General features: G+C 40.1%; 1 protein-coding gene across 4 annotated transcripts; it reads right to left on the reverse strand.

Moving 5' to 3' along the window:
* Positions 1-5948: 5948 nt before the first annotated feature.
* On the reverse strand, positions 5949-25060 carry LOC136655989 (helicase POLQ-like). 4 transcript variants are annotated; one of them, XM_066632778.1, is made up of 18 exons: positions 24671-25060; positions 21865-22612; positions 20991-21169; positions 20340-20540; positions 19603-19675; positions 18982-19079; positions 18368-18466; positions 17749-17894; positions 16111-16350; positions 14192-14333; positions 12748-12852; positions 12353-12575; positions 11850-12007; positions 10960-11058; positions 10021-10194; positions 9112-9225; positions 7499-7633; positions 5949-6258 (listed from the first exon to the last, which is right to left on the reverse strand). In XM_066632778.1, exons 1-18 carry the CDS (start codon positions 24833-24835, stop codon positions 6163-6165), a joined length of 3195 nt encoding a protein of 1064 aa, XP_066488875.1. In that variant the 5' UTR covers positions 24836-25060; the 3' UTR covers positions 5949-6162. The 4 variants fall into 4 exon arrangements, with proteins under 4 accessions (XP_066488875.1, XP_066488876.1, XP_066488877.1 ...); XM_066632779.1 differs by lacking the exon at positions 16111-16350; XM_066632780.1 differs by lacking the exons at positions 10021-10194; positions 10960-11058.
* Between the last annotated feature and the right edge of the window lie 85 nt (positions 25061-25145).

Here is a 25145-nt window from a genome sequence, read left to right on the forward strand (position 1 = left end):
TCAGGCCAACCATAGATGCCACCCCGGTCCTCAAATTGGGGAAAAAAAGTGATGTCACAGCATTCTTGAGAACTCAGACCCTTATATTTTAGATCAGGGGTGCCCAAACCCCGGCCCTGGGGCCACTTGCAGCTCTCGGGGGCTCCCAATCAGGCCCTCGGGGAGTCCCCAGTTTCCAATAAGCCTCTGGCCCTCCAGAGACATGCTGGAGCCATCAAAAGCAAAGGTCGATCTTTCCACAATTGGAACAAACCCAAAATGTGCCACCTGTTTGCGAACAGTAAGACACTCAGATGGTACACACCAAAAATTCCCATAACAGTATCTGGAACATCACAAGAGTACCGACAGTGTTCTCATAACATCAGAAAAGACTTCCACAACATGTTGATCACAAACATACCTGAAGGACAAATGTCCTGAAAGCATTCCTTGAAATAGGACTGGTTAACTGCTGTTGCGGAGACAGGATGAGTTCAGGGGTACTGATCCACCCCTCCCCACCATGAAGGACATAAATCATTTTTTTGTTTTGTTCAATGGCGACAATAATTCTCTGTACTTGTTTTATTTTGTACTTGAAAATCTGAGTGGGTGAGCAGGATTATGTATGAGAAGACAGTCCTTGAAGTATCAGAGGCCCAAACATTGGAGAATATAATTTTCTTTTTAAAAAAATATCTCTATTTCCAAACAATGTAAAGCTTTAATGGTCACGACCAACACTTTGAATTGGCCTTGAGAACAGAAGGAAAGCCAATGAAGCTGGTACAACAAGCTGGAGTCACCCCCCAAACCAGTGCCATCTACACTTTGAACCGGGTGAAGTTTCTGGACAATTTTCAAAAATAACCCCACACAAGGCATAATTGAAATAATCAGGAGATACGATAGTTTAAGGATTCTAATTAACTGCCTTGGATAACATTTTTGGTACAAATGTGGCATCAAACTATTTCACATAAATGTGAGAGTAGTACAAATTGGTACTCATCCATCTGACACACTGAAGATGCAAAGAGAGTTCAGGCACCTCTACAGGGTTCTTGGGTCTGGTCAATGAGGAAGACTTCTGCAAGACTCAATCAGCTCAATTAAGCTTAATATGTGTGGTATTAAGCTTTGTAAACTCAAACAATAAGCTTTGGTGGTTTACAAAAATACATCTGTTAGTGATTTTGTGCTCTTTTGCTCTCCTTTTGCTTATTGAGGCTCTGGTGGGAGACCATGTATCGTGTTTGGTGTTGGTTCACAAGTTGTATAAGTCTGCTCCTGATGATTGCAGCTCTAATTCATACACACTTTATTGTGGAAAACCTGCAACACTTGAACATGTATTTGAAGGGATGTGTGGAACCATCCCAGCACACACATTGGTGGATGTCTGCAGATCCCTCAGTCAATGGCGTCAGTGGTGTATAGATACCAATGGGGAGCATTTCAAGCACTTGGTCTAATTAAATGTCAGTCCAATCCTATGCGTGCCTACTCAGAAGTAAGTCCCATTATAGCCAATGGGGCTTACTCCCAGGTAAGTGTGGATAGGATTGCAACCTCGGTCAAACAACTTCTTTGTATACTATACATGATATATGTGTGAATTATAGCATAATGAATTTTACACTAAAAGTGTGTATACATTTTCTTGGGACATTCTTGTATTAGCACCTCTGCGCAAATTTGTAACGCAAATTATCAGTTCAGTACAGGAGAGGATTGCAAGAAATGCAGATGCAGGTCTCCTTTTGAAATGCTACATCGGAGAGGTATGCTAGACAAACAAACCCAATCTCTACATTACTGAGAGGATACTTCAGAATAACCTAAAATGTTTAGACGCTATAGAGGAAAAAAAGGTGCATATCTGCTGCAGGAGCCAACAATATGGATAGCCAAAGGTGAAATATACTAAACCACTGTATTCTATCGCTTAAGAGTGTGGGTGATGTGGTGGGCAATTCCTCCATCAAAAATTTAGATAGCAATCTATACTTACCTGTGTGTATGTGCTCTTTTATAAGGATGAAATTCTGAGGACTCTTAAGTAGCCTGAGAAACTGTGCTACCCTTCAATACCATGTACAGACGACTTTCAAGTGTGTTGTGCAACTTGAGTTGTCAAGCAAGCCATGACTACATTCCTATCAACAGCTGAAATTTACACCTTCAGGTGCCTGAGTTTATTCCATTCATCATAAAACTGAAGATCATGGGATTTCTTAGAAAATTAGAATGAAAGGGTTTGCTTAAGCTGCTTCAAAAGAAAAAGGAGTACTCTGTAAATGAAGGAAGTTAGGTTCCAACTGATTGTGTCAGCTCTATTTACTTGGTCACTTTGGTTCCACCTGGCTCTGTAACTGGTCACCAGTAGAAAAACCTGTTACAGGGGTGGAGACTGGTTGTGAGCAGTAAATGAAATCATTGCAGGTGAATCTATGCAAAGAGATTATATTAAACTTCTGCCAGCAATGCTGACGCATGAGGAGAAACCAGCACTACTTTCTAGAGCAACTTCCTGTATTATGATTACAACTGCTGGAAAATATTTTACCTAAGGTCAGGGTGAACCTCGTGTCATTACAACAGACATCACAAAGTCTCTTGAAATTTGAATAGCTTTTCCCAGACTGTAAGGCCAAGCTTTAACAGCAGCGGCCTTCTCAGATTCCAGAGACCACTTGTCAGTACCAAAATCTCAGTTGTGTACTAAGGAGCCCTGACTGTGCAAATATTCTTCACTTTCATAATAATACCTTACAGCACCACAGATATAAAGAGTTGCCTATATTATCAGATTGTTAGGCTGTCTGCCCTTGAATTATCTAGCAGCAGCAACTTTTCAGGCACTTAGGGCCGATTCTATCCAATTTTCCAGTGCTGGTGCAGCTGTGCCAATGGGACATATGCTGCATCCAGTGGTGGGAATGCAGTCACAGAGGCCCCCTCAAGGTAAGGGAGGGGCTGAACCAATGCTGGATATTTGGATAGGATCAGGTAGAAGTCCTCCCCACCAGCACTCTGATTACAAATCTTTTTAACTAAGAATGCATAGCACATATATCTATTCCTAAAGCATGGTTTTGCCCAATAATAACAGGATTTTTCTCCACTTATACTTGTCAATTATTAAGCATTTGAGAGGGAGTGCAGGGAGATGTGCTCGGTTGACGAAAGCTACCTGGTGCAATCATGGCTGATTTAAACCCAAGCAGCCTATATCAAACCCCCTCCACCTCTTGCATTACTTTGGTTCCAACTGCCAGTGTTGTGGGATTTGGGGCAATAAAAGGGAAAAGGGAAAACTTGGGTGACGGGGCAGAACTGTCAAGTGGAAAGTGAACCAAACAGAACCTGAACCCAACTCTAAGCACAAACTGAGAGACATTGCCTGTGAACCAGAAATGAATGCAAATCTAAAATCTCTTGGCTGCCTTGAACCCAAACTGGAACCCAACCCCCAACCTCCCACAAAAAGTGGTAAGTGGTAATCTAGTATTGGCATACTACTGTAAGGTTCATTTTGCATTTTCCTGTTTTCTTTCTTGCATGTATTTTTGTTTGCTAAATCATTTTAAAAAATGATTTTTGCAATGGAGCTTAGTCTGCGTGATATGTGTCTAAACTGGTTCAAAGTGTCTGAATAGACTGGGCATAGATTACTTTTTTTGATTCACAGTGCATTCCTATACACGTCTACTCAGAAATTGTATTCAGTAGGACTTACTGTTGGGTAACCGTGTAAGATTGCATTATTAATGTGTGGACTGGGACTGACCCACACAATTAAAAACATCGATGAAAGTGAACTGCAATCAAACCCAACATTTTAATGGTTGTAGTCCATAGGGGAAAAACACTGAAAGTGTTGAAGCTGGTCAGCATAAAGGGGTCCTTCTTACTGAAGTCCTGCTTGTTACCCCTCCCTCTTTTTTCCTCTCCCCCATAGATTTGGGTTCTGATAATCCATGAATCTCAAATATTTTCCTCCATCTTTCCTGTTTCTGACAAAATAAAAAACACATGAAAACATGTTGCACCCAGTAAAATAATATGCAGGTTGAACTGAATGTCTGATGTGCCTTAATAAACAGGATGTGGGTTTCCTAATTTCCCTCTCTCTCTCTCTCACACACACACACAGTTTACAATGCTAGCGAGCAAAAGCAAGTATGTAACCCAAAGAATTCCACTGAGGTCTGCAATTAGAAAGTATTCTGATTGTAACATGTGCAGTGTGGTTCTTTCTCTAAGTAATCTGTTAGGAACAGGCCTCCATGACCTGATCCACACTTTCAGGCTTTTTAGAGGCATGTCATTAAATCAGTCATCACCTCAGCTGACAAAACTATATGGTTTACAGGAAGTAGTAAATGACAAAGCAGAAGAACACTCATAGAATAAAATCAGTCAGTTGCAAACGTGATTGCCTCCAAGTCATCTCAGACCAACTGAAGATCTCTTACAGGTTAGAGGCAGGACATCAGCCTACAATTATTATAGTTTGAATTGGTGCATTTGGTAGGAGACAGGCTTTTCCAGCTGCATATAGGTTATGGGACTCCTTGCAAGATCCATCAAGTTTCATCACTGACCTCCTGCCTTTATTTCAGGCAGGCACTTAATTTGGTTTGTGGATCATTTTGTTAGCTTTGCTTTATTTTTCATCTGCCACCTCTGTGTGTATGTATTATTTAAAATTATTGCTTAATTTTTAAAAGTAGGGTTGAAACCCTATTGTTAGCCACTTTAAGTGCTTTTTAATAAATGAAAAGACAGAAATGTGTGTACATTTTTTGAGACCCCCTGTAGTAAACTTCATGCTGGTAGAAAACAGACTCACTTGGCTGCATGCTTTTGCACCAAAAGTACCAAAGACTGGCATGTATTGAGAATGCCTCTGTGACTCTTCCTGCTAGATAGATATGGTTCATGACTGAATTTTAAACTCAAGAAAACCCTTTTAGGACCAAGTTGGAAAGACAACAAGAAAAGACTAAGTGTTGTGAACATGTTTTGAACTCCCCTTTTAACGTACATAAGTGTGGTGTAGCAGGAATGGAATGCTGGATTATGCTACAGCTTGTCCACTGCTGCTCAAGAAATTCTTCCTTCCTTCAGCCAATTGCCCCAGATAGGCTGCTTCCATCCCAGGGACTCTGCTGGAGATAGTAGCAAAGGGGGCAGGCAAGCATGAGCTTCAAGCAGCCCATCTTGGGCTGGGGGGGGGGTTACTCCCCATTAGGAGGCAGAGATAGTAACAGTGATAAGGGTGACCATAGCACACATCAGTATTCCATTCAGTGCTATATTATACACACACTTTGAAAAGGAAAAGGGAGGAATTCTGCACTGTTGCACTCTATTTACATAATTCTCCTCCCAGGAAAGCTCACTTGTTGGCTTACAAAGTTATCTTTTCAGTACCAGCCAATTTTTTTTTTTTTTTTTGGGGGGGGGGAGTTAATTCTCCCAGGACTTTGGATTATTTTAATTACTGCTTACAATCTGCTGGGTGTTTAAAAAAATAATGACATTATAGATGTTATTACTATGTTTGTTTTGGTTTGGTAGACTTCTCTGGATGGTACAGAGATTTAAAAAAAATTAAGGAGAGTGCTCAAAGCACTGTGAACCTTTTTTTGATATCTTGGCACTTTGGAATTCAGAATACTGACATGGTGGGATACAGAAGAGGTGGATGTCTGTAATGTCAGTTGGCCCTTCTCTACTAGTATCTTTTATTAACAGGATTCTGATAAATGACCATGCATAGGGAGGCGGTAAGTCAAATACCGGCCACTCTTAGAGGCACTTTTATCTTAGTTCCTCCAGTGTAGCCAAGTCATACCCATATATATATAGAGGATTTTTCACAAAGAGGATTTTTCACAAAGAGCAATATTTTACAATGAAGAAGTGATTCACATCCATAGCAAACTAGGATATAATTTAATGATAAAAAAGACAAGGCACCTGAAAGGGACAATGAAAACAAGTCAGTTTATAGTTAGCTGAAGAGTCTTAGTTTCATGCTATATAAGAAGAAAGCACAGGGAGAAGAACTTTTGGACTTTTTATAACTAAAATAAACTTACTTACACATATACAGCAAATTACAAATAGATAGTAAGGTAGAAAATCATGATCTGTTGACTCTCAAATTCATAAAGAAGCATGATTAGGAGGTATATCTGTAGGTATTCTCAGTAATTCTTCAACCTCTTCTTGTAAAGCCTCAGCCTTTTCAGCCAAACACATCTGCACCCAAAAACAAAGTCAAAATTACCCAGATAATAGAAACACTGCTGCATGTAGGGGTTGGGGGTGCTGGCACTTTCCACTGCATCGCAAGCAGACACACAAATAAAGCGACTAATCTGAAATACACTGAAGCTACGTATAATATACATCAAAGACCAATTTGGATTTGTGTTTGCAACATCCCCCACCCCGTTTGCAAGAAGTCTCTGAAAAATTCCATGACCGGCTGATTTATGAGCTTGCTGATTCAGGATGAATAGGATGCCACATCCTTCTGGCCCTGAGATAAACAGGCCCATTTGCAGTCATAAAGATTGTGTCATTAGTCTCTAGCTAGACCCACCAACTTCACTTACAAGTCCATAGAAAGTCTTATGGTCTCACACAGGTGTCCCGAATGATGGCGCACCCCAGCTGCAACATTCCCAGGAAATGGTCATCTCTTCCAGGGATGTGCAATAGGAAACCCACCAAGGAAAATCTCAGAACAAAGGGTTGGTCAAGGATGAGCTCATCCCACAATAGATTATGTTATAGTCTATGAAAAAATTCCTATAAAGGTCTGGACAGACTCCTTAAAATGCATTCAAAGAACTGCTCAGCCCCTGCCAAGCTGCCCCTCAAGAAACCTTCCTCTGGGAAGCACTCTTGGCTCCCTTGCCCAACTTCTCTTCCCTAAGAACAGTGAAGGCTTATCTTCATCCCCCATCAAGTTTGTTTACTGAACCCTATATCTTCCTCTCCCTTTTGGAATATTTTTCTAACTAGGAAGACTGTTGTTTGGGCTAACTAGCCCTATGACATGCATCAACCTGAGTCTTAAAACCATCTCAGCAGAAACAGAAAGACAACCTTGGTTAATGCTCCTACTGGTCCTGCTGTTGTATCTTCTGTCTCCTGAGCAGCCAAACTGACAATGCCCTTAGCATCTCTATCCCCTCCTCTGTCTGCCTGTGTGTCACACTCCATCAATCCCCCATCTCTCAGGGACTGGTGTTTTAGTTAGGAATAATTGTATGAGGAAGAGAGAAGCTCTCCTGCTGCAAGTGAGTGAAGGGGCCTGTTGAGGGGCTCACTCATTGCCTGTGGCCACTGGTCCAGATTATAGTGAACTCTGACATAAGTCACAGCCTGTTATGGCTAGATTGATTAGTTCTGTTTAGTTTCTTTCCCCTTCTTCTAGCTAGACTACTGAAGACTGAGTCCCAGCAGCTAAATAGTATTCAAGGCTTCTCACCTTTGCAGAGGAAACAATTCGTCTGGCCTGACCTCTAGACAAATGCTCAATAGATTTTACCAGCACTTCTGGATTTGCATTAGCCAAGTGTGCTAATGTTTTATATCCTGAGTTGTAGAGTTGCTTGGCTCGAGCCTGTGAAAGGGAACAAAAATCTAATTAAAGAGAGGGATAGCCTGTACCCTGTACATCACCAACCAAGTCTCTTCAACAACCTCTCATATTTCTAGCATCACTGCTGCTATTCTTGAAGAGATACTGGTTCTCTTTCATTCAGATTGCACACTAATCTGATTTATTGGTAGAAAAAAAACTAATCAAAGAGCCCTTTTTATTTAATCTTGTATATTATTTTTAATCTTGTATGTTTTCTCCTATCAAGATCTGAAATGATACAGAAAAAGATGTTGTATCATCATCATCATCATCTCCCAACTCTCATGAGAATTAGTAAGATTTATTTGGAACACTGCAATAAAAAATAAACACAGAACTTCTAAGGTAAACTTGGAAAAAATACCAACATGATTTTAATATTTATTCTCTTATTTCGCCTATGAATAGTTATGGTTTGTGTGTGAGAGTAAGAACATGCATATTCCAAGAAGACACGTACTATTTTACGTGATCAGACCATTGCTAATTTTGTTTGTCTTTGCTTGGCACCTAATTTGAGGCTAGCCCAATTACAAGCTGTGATAAGAGAGGGCAAAGCAGGCATATCCTGTTGCACTGAGGAAAAGTTCCAACCGTAGCAAGTTACCGTCAATTTCTTGGTTGCCACTAACATGGGAATATCTGCCAAAAAAACACTGGGAAGTTTCAATGCTGGTTCAAGTTGAAGCATTTTAACTCAGAAAGCCTTCCTGAACACAATGGGGCTTACTCTATCGTGAGCGTGTTCGCGATTGGTGCCTCAATGGTCTAATAACACTTTTTCCTAGATCTTGGTTGTTCAGGTTTTCTAGACCACAAAGGCTTATGCTTGAAATGAGCTGGTTAAGTTTTAGAGGTGCTATAAGGTCTTTGTTGTCTTTGCTATGTGGATTACCTTTGATCAAGAACTGCATCTCATAATAGCAATATACTGTTCACAACTATTAGCCCACAGCAAAAGTACAGTAGTTGATCATCACATACCAAACAGGAGTAAACATCTGTCACCATACTGACCCTTCCTAAAAAGGGACATCTTCTTGAGCTGCTAGCATGGCAGAATGAGGCCCAATGGAGCAACACACAAAAGTGCAAGCACAGACTTCCAAGGAGTGTTGTGGGAGTTACATTCTGAGGAACCTGCACGTGTGCTGCTCCATCGCCTGGGATTAGGTCCCAATTCCTAGTGAAGATAATGTTGCACCTGATCTCAGACAGTAGACACTAAATTTCTTCAAAGTAAATTTTAGAAATTATCTTTAATTCAGTTTTGATTTTTGAAAACTGTTACAGTTATTCTGGCTTTTTTCTACCCATGCTTCTACTATAATCCTATGCATGCTTGGTAAGCCCCAATGAGACTTACTTTTGAGAAAACATGCATAGGATTGTGCGGTTTATCTTAAGAGTTCAGAAACGGGTTTACAAAAACCTGAACAAACTCAGGGTTTACTAACCTCTAAGACTCCTGCCACCTCCATAAGTGGGATGAGCTCCGCCTTAACACAATAGGTCAACCTCTTGGTAAGTTCTGTCAAGAGAGCTTTATAAACCCAAAATTCACTCAGCTCCTGCAAAAATTAAGTCAAAACAATTTAAAAAATGTTAACTAAACTAACATTGTGCTGGTTGATTTGGTTGGGAAATTTTCTACCAAATTTTGCTACATTTCTAGAAGATGGAATATTATGCATCAGTTTTAATTAACTGCCAATTACTAATTTAAAGTTCAAGGTTGACATTCACAGTGATGCTCATGGAAGGAGTTTTAGTGGTGGTGATCTGCAACACTGTGTAACCACTAGCAGAAGAGGAACTTTTCAGCTTGTACTACCAGCTTGTACAATCTGTTGAATGACATCTACTGATAAGGCAAGAACTGGAACAGAAGTAACTTTCTTTATGCAACAACCTTGCATAACATCCTTTTGCTAGCACAAGAAGGTACTGAAAAACTAAGGACACAATGACACAAATGACACATATGACAAACATATGACACAAATGACATTTAAAATTACAGTGAGGTGGTAACAACAGCAGCAGCCAAGATCAACACATTCTTTGCTTCTAAGAACTGCACTGACACCAAATAATTTCTGAACAGGTTTGATACTGGACCATATATGAAAACAAAATCAGAAGGACATGGTGAACCTGCTTTTATTCTCATTTCAAAGATTTTATATTTGTGAGTTAAGTAAAACAGAATGTGATGAATGTGAACTACTTTTTGAAAAATACTACTCTGTTACGTTCAAGAATCACGAAGGGAAATTGCAGGAAAAAATATGATTTTTTTTTTTAAAGTTCATGGATGAAATTTCTGTGTTCCACCAATCAAATATTCAGTTACCATACATTACCTCACAGAAATGTAGAACTGAAGAGGAGAATGAAGCAGTAGAATTAAGAAGAGTTTGAATAAATCCTCGTGATAAGTTAAATTTTTCTGCTACATCCCATATGTTGTTCTCTTTTAACAAGGCGTGAAGAACAAGGGACAAGTACAGTCTACAGACAGTACTACTGTCCACATCCTAAGAAAATATCAAATTTAATTAGCAGCTAAACTTGCAATCTAATGGAAAAATGTTTTGAGTGTTTCAATTTCTCTGAACCAGTAGAATACAGTTACAGTATTAATTAATCCAAAATTAATTCCAAATTAATCATTATGGAAAGATAAAATATGGAAGGACAAAACGGGTAATAAGGTAATAAAAATATGGAAGGACAAAAGACAGTAGCTTGATGGCTACATGTGTCTAAGAGCCATCAACACAGATATTAAGAATTTTACATACAAGTTACCTCTATATTGTAACAACAAAACATAGTGGGAAAGTTATTTTCCAGTCAGTTGATACTTCATATTTTGACTAATATCAAACGTCAGTCTGATATACTGAATTCTATTTGTCATCATTTATGGGCTGGGCCGATCTGGTCTAAGGGACCTGAGAAACTACTCTGAAACCACCACTCTGAGGGATCCATCCTTACAACAATATATGTTGTGAAGCACTCTGAACACTTAAAACAAAATAACCTCTATGTAATTAAATGTAATGTAAGTAGATCTAAATAATCAAAAATTTAAAGATTAAAAGGCAGGAGTAAAAAAAATGTGAAGAGGAAAAGAGTGAAGGGTTTCTTTTTAAACCTTTAAAAAGAATTTAACTGTTACAGCTGTGAGAAAAGGTTCTAAGACTGCGGTCACAGTAATAACGGAGAATTGTTAATGTTTATTTTCTCCCCATGTTACTTTAAGACACCTCATATTAGATATAATGTCCTTTTACCTTCTTGATGACCTGTCCAGAAGCTTTCTTGGTAATAAAGCTTTCTGGAACTCCAACAAGGGCCGCTACTTGTTGTTCTCCTGGACTTAAGCAGCTGTACTAAAAAACAGAATGGATTCAGATCTACATTTAAGACTTCTTTTAAAAACAGAATCGTAGGCATGATCCATCCCTCCACAGACACAAAGGGAAACTGACACAGGGCTCAACAGCAGCCTACTCATGTTCATCATCTCACAGTATTACTGAGAACAGTAGGATTTTACATTTACAAAAGCCTCTCCCAACAGTAGATCTGATGTTGATGGACATTTAGTCATGTATGCTGAAGGGGTTTGAACAGGGCTGTACTGAGTTCCAAGGATCCCTTCTGTGCAAACTGACATCCTTTTAGGATAGATTGTACCTGAAAATTCTCCACGTTTATTGTTGCTGCAGATACTTTTAATTTTATTTAGACAATGTGAGATATCAAAGAAATCGCTGTAGTTTCTGTAATGAGGTACTATACCTACGGTAGGCTTACTTTTACATTTCCTTCCATAAAGCTAGAGGATGAAAAGGCTGCAATATCAATCACTGTCAAAAAGGAACACTTATTAAACAGATCATCATCAATTTCAATAGAATGGCTGAAAAACCAAAGCCAAACCACCTGAAGGCACAGTAGTCATTCTGAAAGTCCATGACATAGGAAACTCTGTTGCAGGTACAGAGGGAGGAAAAGGAGATTTCAGCTTGCAATGATCATTCAAGATGGCTGCTGCACCTTCAAGTTGATTGGTGCCAGAAAGAGCTTCCGCCAGTCCAGCATGGCTGATGAGGAAGACATCCTCTTCTCTTGTCTCAAAATTCCTTATTGGAGAATATAATTAAAAACACACACTTACCTGTTTAAGATAGATCATCCAATTTGGGATACACTGAGAAATCATATCATAAGGCATTGTCAGGTAGAGTAAGTGGAGGCAGCTTTCAAGAATTAGCCCCTCAAGCCCTTTCTTCAAGTCCTTATAGAGTGTATTACAATATGCCAAATCAACAGAACCTGAAATGTATTTGAAAGCAAAAAAATATAACACACAAGACAATAGTCCTTTCCTCTCATGCTCTGAGGATATTAGTTGCAGCAGTTCAGTGTGCAAGCATGTTGGAAGAGTCTCAAAGGCTCATTGATACCAAGATGCCTTTCCAGACAATTAAAGACTCCGTTTGCTTCTTTTAGTGGGAACAGTTGCCAATTAAAGCCCCAAATATCCTCACATAATAGACATAGCACAGCCTACTTTGATTCAGAGGCTATCAGAGTTTCAGTAAAACAAAAAATTCAAAGTAGATTCTGCATTACTTCGTGCTGAAGCCTACCCATGTCTGGTATAGCTAGATGTCTCACCTTTGTAAGTGGCTTGACCCAATGGAGTGATTTCTAGATTATGCTGACCATTTTGATCACTGTGACCGTTTGCTCTCTCTTTTAGGAGCCCGCTTTGTTTTAACCATTGCAACACCTCTACAGTTACATCCCACAGACTCTTTTCTTTAGGTAGAAGCTGCTGCTGAATACTAAACAAAGTCCCACACATAAACTGATAAACCTCCTCAGGTTTTGTTGCCATCTATAACAAAAAACAAATATTATATGAAGTCAGACCAAGGACTGGGGGAAAAATATGAGATCTGGAGAAATGAAACAAAATTTAATCATTTATTATTCCATCTGAAATCTCCTTTCTTTCAAACAATCTGCTCATAAAGACAACAACATTTAAAGCACACACAAAAGATTACCTTTAATCCAACTAAAGACAACAGCAGGCTTCGGATACCCTTGTTGAATTCAAGATGGAGACTGCTGTAGCAGCTTTCTAAAGGACTGTGTACTAAGTTTTGAACCTGAAAAAAATGTTTACAACAAATATCAGCAAAATATCACAACTAAGTGGAAGAAAAGTTATAACTATCTCATATTTGTACCCAACATTCATAAAACTCTGCCTCTTTCAATACATCTGCCACTCTCATAGTAATACCATAAGTGTATGAAGTTCCCTGCTCTTATTGCTTCATGAAGGCTGCACTCCCAAGTAATTCTTTGAAGCAAGTTCAAGAAACTTTCAAGTAACATAGAAAGCTGCTTATAATGAGTCATACCACTAGTCCCTCTAACTCGGCACCATCTACACTGAATGGCTCCTGGTTTCAGATGGGGGGTCTCTATCTGTGGATGCCTGGTATTGAACCTGGGACCTTTTGCATAGAAAGCAGGAGCATTATCACTGAGTTACAGCCTCCTCCTTTGAAGTAAACAGACCTAAAGGGATGATAAGCTATAAAGAGAAATTATCTGCAGCTAGAGTGGTCCCAGGGCTGTGGAATGATTTTCTCAAGTGGTTTGATGGTATTTCTCCCCTTCTGGCTCTTTAGTGAATATGCAATGACCAGTCAAGGAAGCCTTTGGATGCTAAGAACTGCTTGAACTTTGGTACTGCAGTTGAGTGCTTCTGTTGTGGGATAATTTAGATTGGGTCTTGCTCCTCATTTCTATTCGTATGTTTAAGAGCTGTGGTTTTGTTCTATTTTGTGAGGTTGTGAGCCATCATGAACCTTTTTGGGAAGGTAAAGAATAAATGGTTTAAATAAAAACAAACAAAGAATTTTCCGCAGAGGACACTTCGCAGGTTTGCACGCTGATTACTCTGTAGGTTTACTAAAGCTTGAATCTCTGTCAGCAATGATGCAAGATATTTCAATAAGCATTTAGACAAAGAAAGAGAAGGGATTATTTTAGCCATGTATTTTTTTTTTAAATAAATGAATAAAAAATCCATCTTTTTAAATATGCAGATTTCTAATCAATATTTTAATTTTCTTAAATCAGATTGCGCTTAAAGGTTGCTACCCACCTTAAACCATGCAGATGAGGTTGGTTATCTATTAATATATATATTAATATATTCAACAATTATTTTTCCAAATTGAGGATGCTACATTCTTGATAGTGATGCCATTTAATGAGGAACTAAAATAACCGTTAGTTTTCAAGAAGAAACTCGGTTTTGTTGCCCTTATTACAAAAGAAAAAATTTCCTTAAATATACTTACTAAAGGAAGAATCAAACTAGATCAGAGCAAGCTTGCATTTTAAAAATCTGAGCTCCTCCCTATACTATACAATCGACTTATCCTGGTGACTCAGAAGCCTCCAAATTGCCATTCTTTTTGCTTAAGTTACCAGCTCTTTGTCCTTCTCTTGCACTATGAGGATGCTTTCACCAGCCTTGTCGATACCAGCACGACCAGCTCTGCCAACCATCTGCTTATACTGGTTCTTCTTCAAGAAGTCTGTGGCAACATATGGCGCTCTTAAAATAACCCTAAGGAAACAATGTAAGTGTAGTTTAATTACAGTACTGATACATCTAGATTTTCCCCCCTCAAGAGAAGGGGCACTACTAAGTCTTTCAATGGTCTGTGGAACAGGAAGAGTACTTAACTGAACACATTTGGGTAATTTGCTAAGCACCTTACAGTAAAAATTGATATCTGGGACCTTCAGAACCCAAGCACTGCAGGATACCAGAACATCTCCATTGCTACAGCTGTCAGTTTCACTTGGGATGCTGTCACTTTCATTGTGGAGCTTTTCAGAATGCTCCTCAGTGGTTCCCAAGGTCAACAGCAAACTGGAAGTCAGGGTGAGTTTGCTTGCTGACCTAGTTAACAGAGCTTTTCAGACTGTGAAGTGCCAGATATTGCAACTTTTACCATATTTCTGAAACTAGCATTTGCTGAAATAAACAACCGCTTGTGTCGGTGCAAGCATGCCGACATAAGTGGCAAAGGTCGGCTTGGGGAGGGGGCGTTACTGGGGGGGAGGGCGGGCCTGGGGGCAGGCTCACGGGGAGCGGGGCTGGGACCAGGCAGTTATGCCAGATTCCAACCCCCGTCCCCGGGGCGAGCGGAGCGGCTTGAAACAGCTCCGCTCTCCTTGGACTTGCACCACCTCCGGAGGTGGCGCAGGTCTGAGGAGACCCATGGGGTGCGCAGCCCTTATCCATGGGTAAGGGGAAGAGCTTCCCCTTGCCTGTGGCTGAGCCGCTGCTCGCTCGCTTGGATGCAGCGCAAGCATCCTGGCTTGCCAGCTCCAGCGCGGGATAGAGTTGCGCCCTAAAACTCAGGCCTACTTCTAACCAGCAACAGATGTGCTGAGCCTTCCTGCTTTAAACTCAGGTGGAGTGCTCCTCCGTGCAAAACTAATTTCAACTCTTATCTCAGATGTTTATCTTTCTACATTTAGGGAATGTTTTTGTATTGCGAAGTTTCAATTATATAAGCCCTCTGCAGATCTGAACTGCTGTTTGAAAGAGAGAGGCTTGATCAAAGTCTGGTATGTCAAAAGCTGTACTGAATCTGCTGAACCCTATCTCCAAACTCTAAGAGCCAAATGACTAAGGGCCAAATGTTATGCTTGGTTGACCTATTAGACACAATGTAGCTTCTGCTGCATCCCGTGGACTGGCTGAGGACCAGCTATCAGTGGAGAGGAAATAAATATTTTTCTTAACTATTCTGCTGCTCTTTTGCTAAGATAAATCTGGTAGGTCCAAGGGATTGTGTTGGGCCCAGGCTAGGGGTATAGGATCTACACAGACATTGCTGCCACTGAGTTCCTCCCCTACCCACCTTGGCTCACCCACAGCCCAGCCTTGATTCTCCCTGCTAACCTACAGGCATGGTGGGCAATCTGGAGTCCTTTGGCGCCTGTGAGCCTCCTTTAAGCATTTATGCTGGTGCCAGCTGTCCAGAGCTGCTGCCATACCAGTGGCCCAAGGGATGCGATGACAGATCATGAGTTCTGTCATTACATCCTGCCCACAGGAATGGGCCATAAGCGAGGAAAATGGTAGAATTCTCCACATGGTATGTTGCACACATCTTTTCCACTGCCCTATTCACCATACTACGTTAGTGAAGGGTAGGTTATTCATTTAAAAAATCTTACTTTGCTCAGCTCTCAAGACTCTGAATAACACCACCATACTGTAGTTTAACTATATCCCAGAAAACCTCTCAGAATGTTTCTAAGCTTTTTGCTAATGTAGGATTAGCAAAATTAATGTAACAAAAACCAAAACCAGTTCCCCAACTAACCTTCGGGCTGGCAAGTTAACTCCAGCAGCCAGAGTAGAAGTGCAAGTAAGGAGACAGAGGGTTCCTAAAGAATAAGCTTCCTCAATTTGTTTTCTTTCATCGCTGGTGAGGCCACTATGGTGATAGGCAATTCCAAATGGAATAGTTCGCCTCAATATTGGACAAAGTTTTCCATTACAGATGTTTGTTAAATCTTTAATAAGATCCTGCTTTTCTTTCTCTTTCAGCTTTTTATAATCTCTAGGGGGAAAAATAGATTATTCTGATATCATAAACTGAACCCAACAAATCCTAATCTTTTTTAACCACAGTTTATGAACAAGCTGGGACGGGAAACTGCAATTGTATTTGGATGTCATGACAAATTCCACTTTGCTCAAAATGAAGACTGAGAGAAACATGGAAGCCCAAGGCAATAACCATGTTTAAACTAGGGTTTAGTATGTATGAACCGTATCACTATTTTTAAGTGATATAATTTGCTGATTAGATTCTATAGTTCATTGTACACAAACACAAAAAGCTTCTCAAATTCAGTGCATCACATCATCAAGAATTACATGTCCATGATATGAAATTTATGGAAGCATGCAACAACAAGCTATTGATTTAATAGACTACTAACCACTATCTTGTACTTTATTTTATGTAAAATATTTGTCACATTTCTGCCTGACAACAGGCCTCCAAGGTAGCCAAGATGAGAAAATTAAGAAACTCCAAACTTAATAAAGTATTGTAGGGGCCCATCCCTGCAGGAGCCTGGAGCAGGCTTGTTCCACCCCCAGCGAGGCCTCAGATTGGCTGGAGGGGGAGGGGTTCCAGTACTCTTGTCCTCCTTAGCAGAGCTACCACCCCTGGCTTGGGAGCAGGAGCTGTTCACCTCACAGCTCCCTACTTCACACTGCCTCCCTCTCATCCCTGGCTCCCGTTTTATGGAGCAAGCCCGCCCCTTTTTGCCCCTCCCCTTCCTCCAGGTGGGGCAGAAAAGGCCTTTCCTGTTCCTGGCTTGTTTCCTTCTGTGTTCCTTGTTTGCCCTGCCAGCCCCCTCTGTCTGGTTGGGGTGAGCCAACCTTCTTTGCCCCCCTCAAGGGCAGGAAAGCCTCCCCACCCTGAGCATGGGGTGCCTGCTCCAGGGTAAGTTGGGGGTCAGGGCATCTGGGAGGGGCCCCGACAGGTATCACCACCATAAAACCAGTAAAAGCTAACAGATGCTCTACTTCTCACTCCACAGACTTTCCCCGAATATAAGTAATCAAAAAGAAGGGTGGCACCATCATGCTAAAGTCAAAGGGATGAACTCTCACTTGAGGTAGTCATGAGGGAAATAGAATTGTAAGTGTGATTATACGCTTACACTGTTTTTAAGAAGTTTACCAAAGATGCACATGGTGAGCATCCAGTTTGGTATATAACCAGTAATAGGAATTATAACCATACATACTCCATAAACAGCTAGTGTTCTATTTAGCTAAGTCAGCCATGGAAAAGATACGACCATACAGAGCATGTGGTTCTAGATCCTTAAGACAGGATGCAATTGCTGCAACAAATATGGTTTGGTAGGGGAAAGGCTAATAGGGGAAGGCTAATAGGGAAAGGCTAATTTAGCAACTGGACTGCAATCAGAAAACATACCTGTTCAAGTACTTGCATATCATTTCTGCTACATTTTCACAGTTCTTCTTAGTGGGGCAAAAGACAAGGCAGGAGTACTTTGGAATAACTTCTGTCACCAGTGCAATAAGGTGGTCAGGGTCTGTATTCTGTAGACTGCTAGAATACTGAAAAATTACACAGGTTTATTACAAGCCTGAATTAAATCTTATGCCTCAGTCGTCAGATATCCAGACAAAGCTTCAATATATTTGACAAGCTATAATGAAAAGTTATAAATTTGTTCTTTAAACTTCGACTTCATATAGATGCTTCAGTGCTTTGAATCACATAAATAAAAGAAGAAATAAGAACTACACCTGCTTCTTCCCCATCTTGCACCTGAATACTAGAGTCAAAGTTATTTAGCCAATGCTAGTAACATAAAGCAAAGCATTTCTCTGCAGATAGTCCTATAAATTACAACAGAAAAAAAGCTAAATATATGCTTATTTACTTCTGACTTGTGATCTTAATATTTTCCCATTTGTGACCTGCATAAGGAAGAATCTATTCCTGGAAAATAGTAACACAATTGCCTCTAACTAAATACTACGTAAATTATCCACAAAAAAAGAAAAGCTTCACACATGCACATTACCTTGAAATCAAGGAGACGAGAAAATGCAAAGCCATTTTCTGCTTTGCTATCAACTTCATAGATGCTGTCTTGTATTTTAATGTATTCTTTTAGTTCTACCTAGATAAAACAGAAGTTATGTACAATATCCAAATTACTCTATCAATACAAGTACAATAAGAAAGTTGCTTATTTCAATTATTCCCATCATTCTTTGCTGCCCTTTCTCCTCTATGACAAAATTAAGGGCCCAATCCTATCCAACTTTTCAGCACCAAAGCAGCTGCAATGCCCCAAGGTAAAGGAACAAAAAGGACTCCATGACTGCCTCTCCCACAGGATGCACATACATATCTTCCGATTGTTACAGTGCTAACTAGAAGATAATTTTCCAAAGCCATGTTTCTGAAATGATAGTGAACATTGCAACTTTTTATTTCAACCTGGGTTTCCAGATTAAAATGCTGACAAATTTTTACTTAGAATGATAAAACATAGTAGTACCAAAAAAAAATTGCCTAAAGAGCAGAGCAAGAAAAGAGACTTCTCAATTCTCACAAATTCACCTATGTTTTATATGTAAAATTTTCTTCTCTGTATGTTCAAAAAAGTCACCTCCCATCTTAAATACATACTGGTCTGAAATTACTTGTGTAGTATTCGGCTTTCAGGAACTGTTGTAGGTCTCCAACATTGTTTAAAGTTGCACTCATTCCAATGATCTGAGTAGTTTCTAGACAATAAAAGTTTGAAATGCTTAGTGTTAAAACTTAGAACATAACATTAAGGGAAAAACATGAAATGGCCATTTAATTCTACAAGAAAATATGAAAACATAAGAGCAGATATGCATGCTCATATTCCTCGATTTCAATATCTACAAATCAAGCATTTGTGTAGTTGAATGCTGACATAGGAAAAAAGGAAATTTAACAATATTGACCCAGTTTGAAAAAATAATTGAAAGTTATCAAAAGAGTAACATCTTAAGTAAAATATAGATATCTATCTCTCAGTTGAATAATACACCTTGAAATTATTAGGCCAATGGGAATTACGAGTAGATCAACAGCATAATCCTATGCATATCTATCCAGAAGCACCTATTGTAAGTTCAACAGAATAACTGTGCTCAACAGGGCTTACTCCCAGTAAGCAAGTATAGGATTGCAGCCCTAGACATCTTGATAATAAAAGAATGAAAACACATATGAAACATTCCTATGTTATTTACACATTATGCAGAAATTACTTACTGCTTGAATAAAGAATCTTTGCAAGTGTCATTTCTAGGATAGCTCCACGACTTCCTTCTCCAAGCATGTGCAACTTTGAAAGAGGGAAAGATGCAAATTATGCGCCTGAGGAATCATCTGAGCCCAAGAATATGGAGAAATGTCAGCCATATTTGAGACCCATCTCCCTTATGACCCAAAGACATAAACCTTCTGTTTCAAGAATAGAGCTATTCTGGCACCTTTTAAAGGACATGAGTGGAATCCAAAAGACACAATCATAATTCTTATCCCACATTTCTGTAAAAACTTGCAAAGCAGTTTACAAAATTTCAAAATATTCAATAAAAATCAGGAAACCAAACAATACTAGTGGAAGCAAGAACAAACAATTCATGAATAAATAAAGCGAACAAAGGGATTCAAGTATATTTACAAATATTATACAAGGTTGATCTTTGTTTTACAAGCATTGTTACGTTTCGTACTGGCTGAAACTGAGCCCAGATGTTGGCAGAACTATTACAAACAAATCTGCACTCAGTTCAGACAGGACTGTGCTAATGGCAACTGGTTAATCTTGTGAAGCTTTTGCAAACTGTACTAATACCCATGGATATGACCTTCCATGGTACTGAGATCTGCAGACCTGCAACACTGCCAGGTTGTAAAGATTGTGTGTAGCTTTGAAATACATAATTCGTAAAAAAAATTCAAACTTAAATATTGAGACAAGCTTAAAGAATTTTACAACTAACCTCATCAACCACAACTAGACCCAGGTTACTGATTTGTCCAGTTTCTATCAAGGAATTCACCAGGTTGTGTCCTTTCTCAATAGTTGCAATATAGAGGGACTTCTTTAGCCTTCGTTTTATTGGAGGAATCCTTCCTTTACTTCCTGCATATTCTTCAACCAGAAAACCAAGCTCCATTCCAAAACCTGATAAACCTCCAACCTGCAGTATAAGTGACAGAAATGTGAGGGGGGGGGAAATGAATTTTAAAATAGATGTTAAGAACACGTTTTTAAACTTTAGTTTGATTGTATTAACGAGTAGTTTATTATAAATGTCTAATCCTGCTATGTTAATTTCAGGAGTAAGCCAAAGAAATTCTTGGCACTTCACTAAGAACGTACCAGAACACTGACAGATTTATCCTAGACACGTTTAAACAAAAGTAGGCTCTCTTGTGTTCAATGGCGCTTATTTCCAAGTGAGGCTTTGTAAACTTGCAAAACAAGTTTCATAATAACTATTGAACACCTGGTGTCATTCTTGTTTATTCAGAACTAACAGCCAGAGTTCATTGAGATTCACTCCCAATTAATGTACATTGTCATAATCTGGAATTCTAGGAAGAAAAGTAAAATACAGAGCAAGGATCAAACTTTAAAGTTTTCACACCTTTTCCTGGACTATGGCCACATAAGGCAGAATCATTAAAACATCCATTTGCCTGCACAGTAATTCCCGAAGAATTAAAATTTCAGCTACAAGTGTTTTTCCACCACTGGTTGGCAAAGAATATATTAAATTCTTTCTCTCTTGCACCGATTCTAACGTTAAACAAGCATGCTGCCAGTCTGTAAAATTAAAACAGAGATGTTATACTTCTCTTTTCTTATTTAATCACACATGTTGAACCAAGGTCAAAATAAATCTCTTTGGGAATTCTATATCAGTTGCATAAAACATGAAATGTGATGTGTTTGGAAATCTCAAATCAAATATATATCATTTAAATTTGTCTGGCACATGACAAATTCTTCAATTTAATGAATAAACTACAATGATTTCACATGCAGAACCTTCTTCTCTTTTGTTCTGATATCAAGAATCATGTGATTGCATTTACATGGAACCTAACTGTTCACTATTAGTATATAGATGAGACCTCTGTGTAATAATTTAAGTTCGAATGTACCTAGGCTAAGCTATTATGTTGAACTGTACATGTGATGTAAATAGAAATGACACCAACAGTATTGCAAACAAACATCAGAACTTAACATGATAATATGCTATAATAATAAAAACACAGCCTTATGGTTATGGCATTACAAAGACCACCCAACGATGTGTCATGTCATGCTACTTTTTCCACATATCCCACAAGAAAAATGTCTGGCTAACATATTTTCATAAATGTAGTTGTACTTCAATACTACATACAAAAACATAAAGAAAAAATAATTCCGTTATGCAGATTTATACATTACAAACGCTGTACTGAACTGGAATGTTAGTAAGGGATCCAACATTATAATAGTGATATTACCATAAAGGTTTTCAATTCCTCGGAACTGTACTAACAACTCCTTGACTTTGGTGGGTAAACCATAAAAAGGGCCAATGTCAACAAATGAAGAACCAGCAGTTTTCTCAGCAACACCAATCTCATCAGGTACAATGGTATGTTTGAGTTGTTGTCTTTTAGATGGTAGTGGATTTGGAGCTCTGGCATTCACAGTCATAGCAGTTTTCAGATTGTCTTTGAGACTCCTTCTCTTACTAGGTTTCAACAAAGCACTGGTAGATGGCTCATTACTTCCATCATCATTTTCTGTAATATGGCAATAAGGCAGATTTGATATCTCATCAGTGCAGTAGTTCACATGACAGGCTCTCTCTTTCATGTTTTCTGCTTTGTGTGAGGCAGCTAAACATTCATCTGATTCTTTAAGAAATAAAAGTTGTGATGATGGTACGCTTTCTAGAATATTGTCTTCAGGCTTTTGGTTGCTATCCTGCTGATCTTTAATAGTTCTCAAGAAATCATGTTCTGTTTTGTTTCCATAGTTAGTTTTTGCACTGGAAAGTGCATGCGCCATATTCTTGGTATTCTGTAGTTGAACATCTTCATATATAGGCACCACACCAGTTTCATTGTCTTTCTTTTTGAAATCCAGAACAATATCAGTAGACTGTATGCAGTTTTGCTCTATATTATCTATTTCAGCTAATAAAGAAGTATTGCCAGAAAAGCTGTCATAGTCCCCAAACAGGTCATCTTCACTGTCAATATACTGCAAGAGAGGAATCTACGTAAGCATTTAAAAATAATACAGTACTTAGCATTTATATACAGTGCTGTATAGAGCACTGCGTTTAAAGCAAAATTATTAAGATAGCACAATAACATTATTCCCACAGTGCTAATGGAGAACTGAGCCTGAAAATGAGTTTTTGACTGAGGCAATATTTTTTTTAAACAAGCATTGTCACTTTAATAGCACCTCAGGTGAATGAGAAACCTTCACTCTGTCAGTAAAGCCTTTTGTGTGATGGAGCTGATCTGGTTTTAGCAGCATGTAGCTTCACCATCATTAACTTTGTAACCCTCGATGCCAGGTTCAGATCAGGAAGCCCTGGATAATGTCTTTAGATTGCCCAACCGGAAAAAAGGACAGTGAACTTGCAATGCCTGACACTTGTACCCTTACAGAGGGCCAGGATGACTGCAGGGATAACCCCCTGGAATTGGTGACACCTACCCATTGGTGGTGTTATCCCCTTGACTCTGGCTATGGGAAGATTCAGGGAATGGGCTAACCAACAAGAAAAATAGAAACTCAATCTCCCAACATACATCCCATGATGAAGGCAGGCTGGTTGGAAGATGGCGCAATAGAAAGAGCAGGATCACTGCATATGCTGTCATGTCTCTCCAGTACAGGCAATGAACATGTTTCTTCAGTCTGAGCAGATCTTAGTGCAGGGATTCTTTATTTATTTGCCTTGTGGTACTCTATTCATTTCTATTTTTTAATAAACATGTTCTGTTTTTAACAAACTACCTGAATCCATAATTATGTCTCTCACTCTCTGACATACTTGCTTAAAAGCTACACAGGTCTGACATGTATGTATGTATGTGCATGTTGAGGTCAGTCTGATCAACGGACACCCCTCTCACACTTCCACCAATGGCGTTCTGTGCTGAGTTAATGCCTGGGTTAAAAGGCAAGCGCATGACTGGAAGAAAGGCACAAAATAGGTCCTTAATTCCATTTCTTGTGGCAGCAAATCAGCATTCCCCAAAGGTTAGGCTGGGACATAGCAGTGACAGGTTGCTGTGCCCATATCTTCGATAAGTGTGTGTGTGTGTGTGTGTGTGTGTGAGCTAAGCAGGGTCAGGCCTGGCTAGTACCTGGATGGGAGACCGCCTGGGAATACCGGGTGCTATAGGCTTATACCATAGTCTTTTGAGACTGAAGGTTGCCAATCAACCATTCAGCTCTGGCAATGAGAGTCCACCTGCAGAAATCTCTGTGTGACAGCAGTAATTTGCAAGATAAAAAAGGCATTTGCAATTTGCTAGCTAAGGAAGCATTGGAAGCAACATCTGTAAGCTGAAAAAGACCAGGTTTTGCTTTTTAACAATTTCTACTTTCCACCAGGGCTTCAGTCCCCAAAGTGTCAAATGAGTGGGGGGAGAGAGAACAGAATAGGACACCTGAATCTCTAATGCTTATTGATTAATTCTACGTAGGAGACCAAGGAAATGTAGGTTTAGGACTCCGTCCTTGCTATGTAACATCCAATGTATGTTTTTATTGTTTGTGGTATGTTTTACAATGTGTAATTGTATTATTGTACATTTACAGTTCTGGGGGCTTGTGTTTGTTAATTTATAGTTGTACGTACATATAAATAAAGAGAAACTTCTCCAGTCCTGCCAGGGCAGACTACAAAGGCCACACCTGTCAGGTGCTGTGTGCAGCTGGATGCGGAAGGCCCGAACTGCTGAACACCTTTCTAAGAGCCCACTCCCATGCATGTCTACTTAGAAGCAAGTCCCATTACAGTCAATAGGCTTACTCCCAGGTAAGTGTGGCTAGGCTTGCAGCCCAAGAGCTCAATCCCATGCATAGCTATTCAGAAGTTAGTCCCATTGCAGTCAATGGGCTTACTCCCAGGTAAGCATGGACAGGATGGCAGGCTCAGAGCCCAATCCTGTGCATGGCTACTCAGAAGTCCCATTGCAGTCAACGGGCTTACTCCCAGGCAAGTGCGGCCTAAGGCAGGAGACGCCAGGGCCTGTCACTGCCCCAGCCAGGCAAGGGGGCGCCTGGCGTCTGTACCTGCGGCTCCTGCAGCCCTTCCGCGTCTCCCCCAGAGCTCAGCTTCTTGCGGGGCGGCGGCGAACGGGAGCGGCTCCGGTCCCGGCTCCGTTTGCCCACCGAAGCAGCCCGGCTGCGTCGCCGCCCCGGCCTCGTCCTCCTCACGGCGACCCCGCCGTCCTCCATGAGGCAGCGGCATCACCGGGCCGGCCCTTCTCCTCAGCCCATCCCGTCACTGGCCGGCAGCTGCGAGGGACGCGAGCCGCTTCCAAGCCGCGAAAACGGCGATTCCATTCCCCCCCCCGTGAAGCAGAATGGAACCGTCCAGTGCCCCCTCACAACAGCGCGAGGACCGTGCCAACTATAGCGAACGAAGGGGGGGAGAAAAAGGGGTGTGCGGCTCAACCGTCTTAACGGATTTTTTAGAGCGGGTGACACTACTTCCGCCTCTGTGTGCCGTGATTGGACATCGCAGTTTGACAGTTTGAACCAATGA

The sequence above is a fragment of the Tiliqua scincoides genome, chromosome 6 (assembly GCF_035046505.1).
Source record: "Tiliqua scincoides isolate rTilSci1 chromosome 6, rTilSci1.hap2, whole genome shotgun sequence".
NCBI classification, from domain to species: domain Eukaryota; kingdom Metazoa; phylum Chordata; class Lepidosauria; order Squamata; family Scincidae; genus Tiliqua; species Tiliqua scincoides.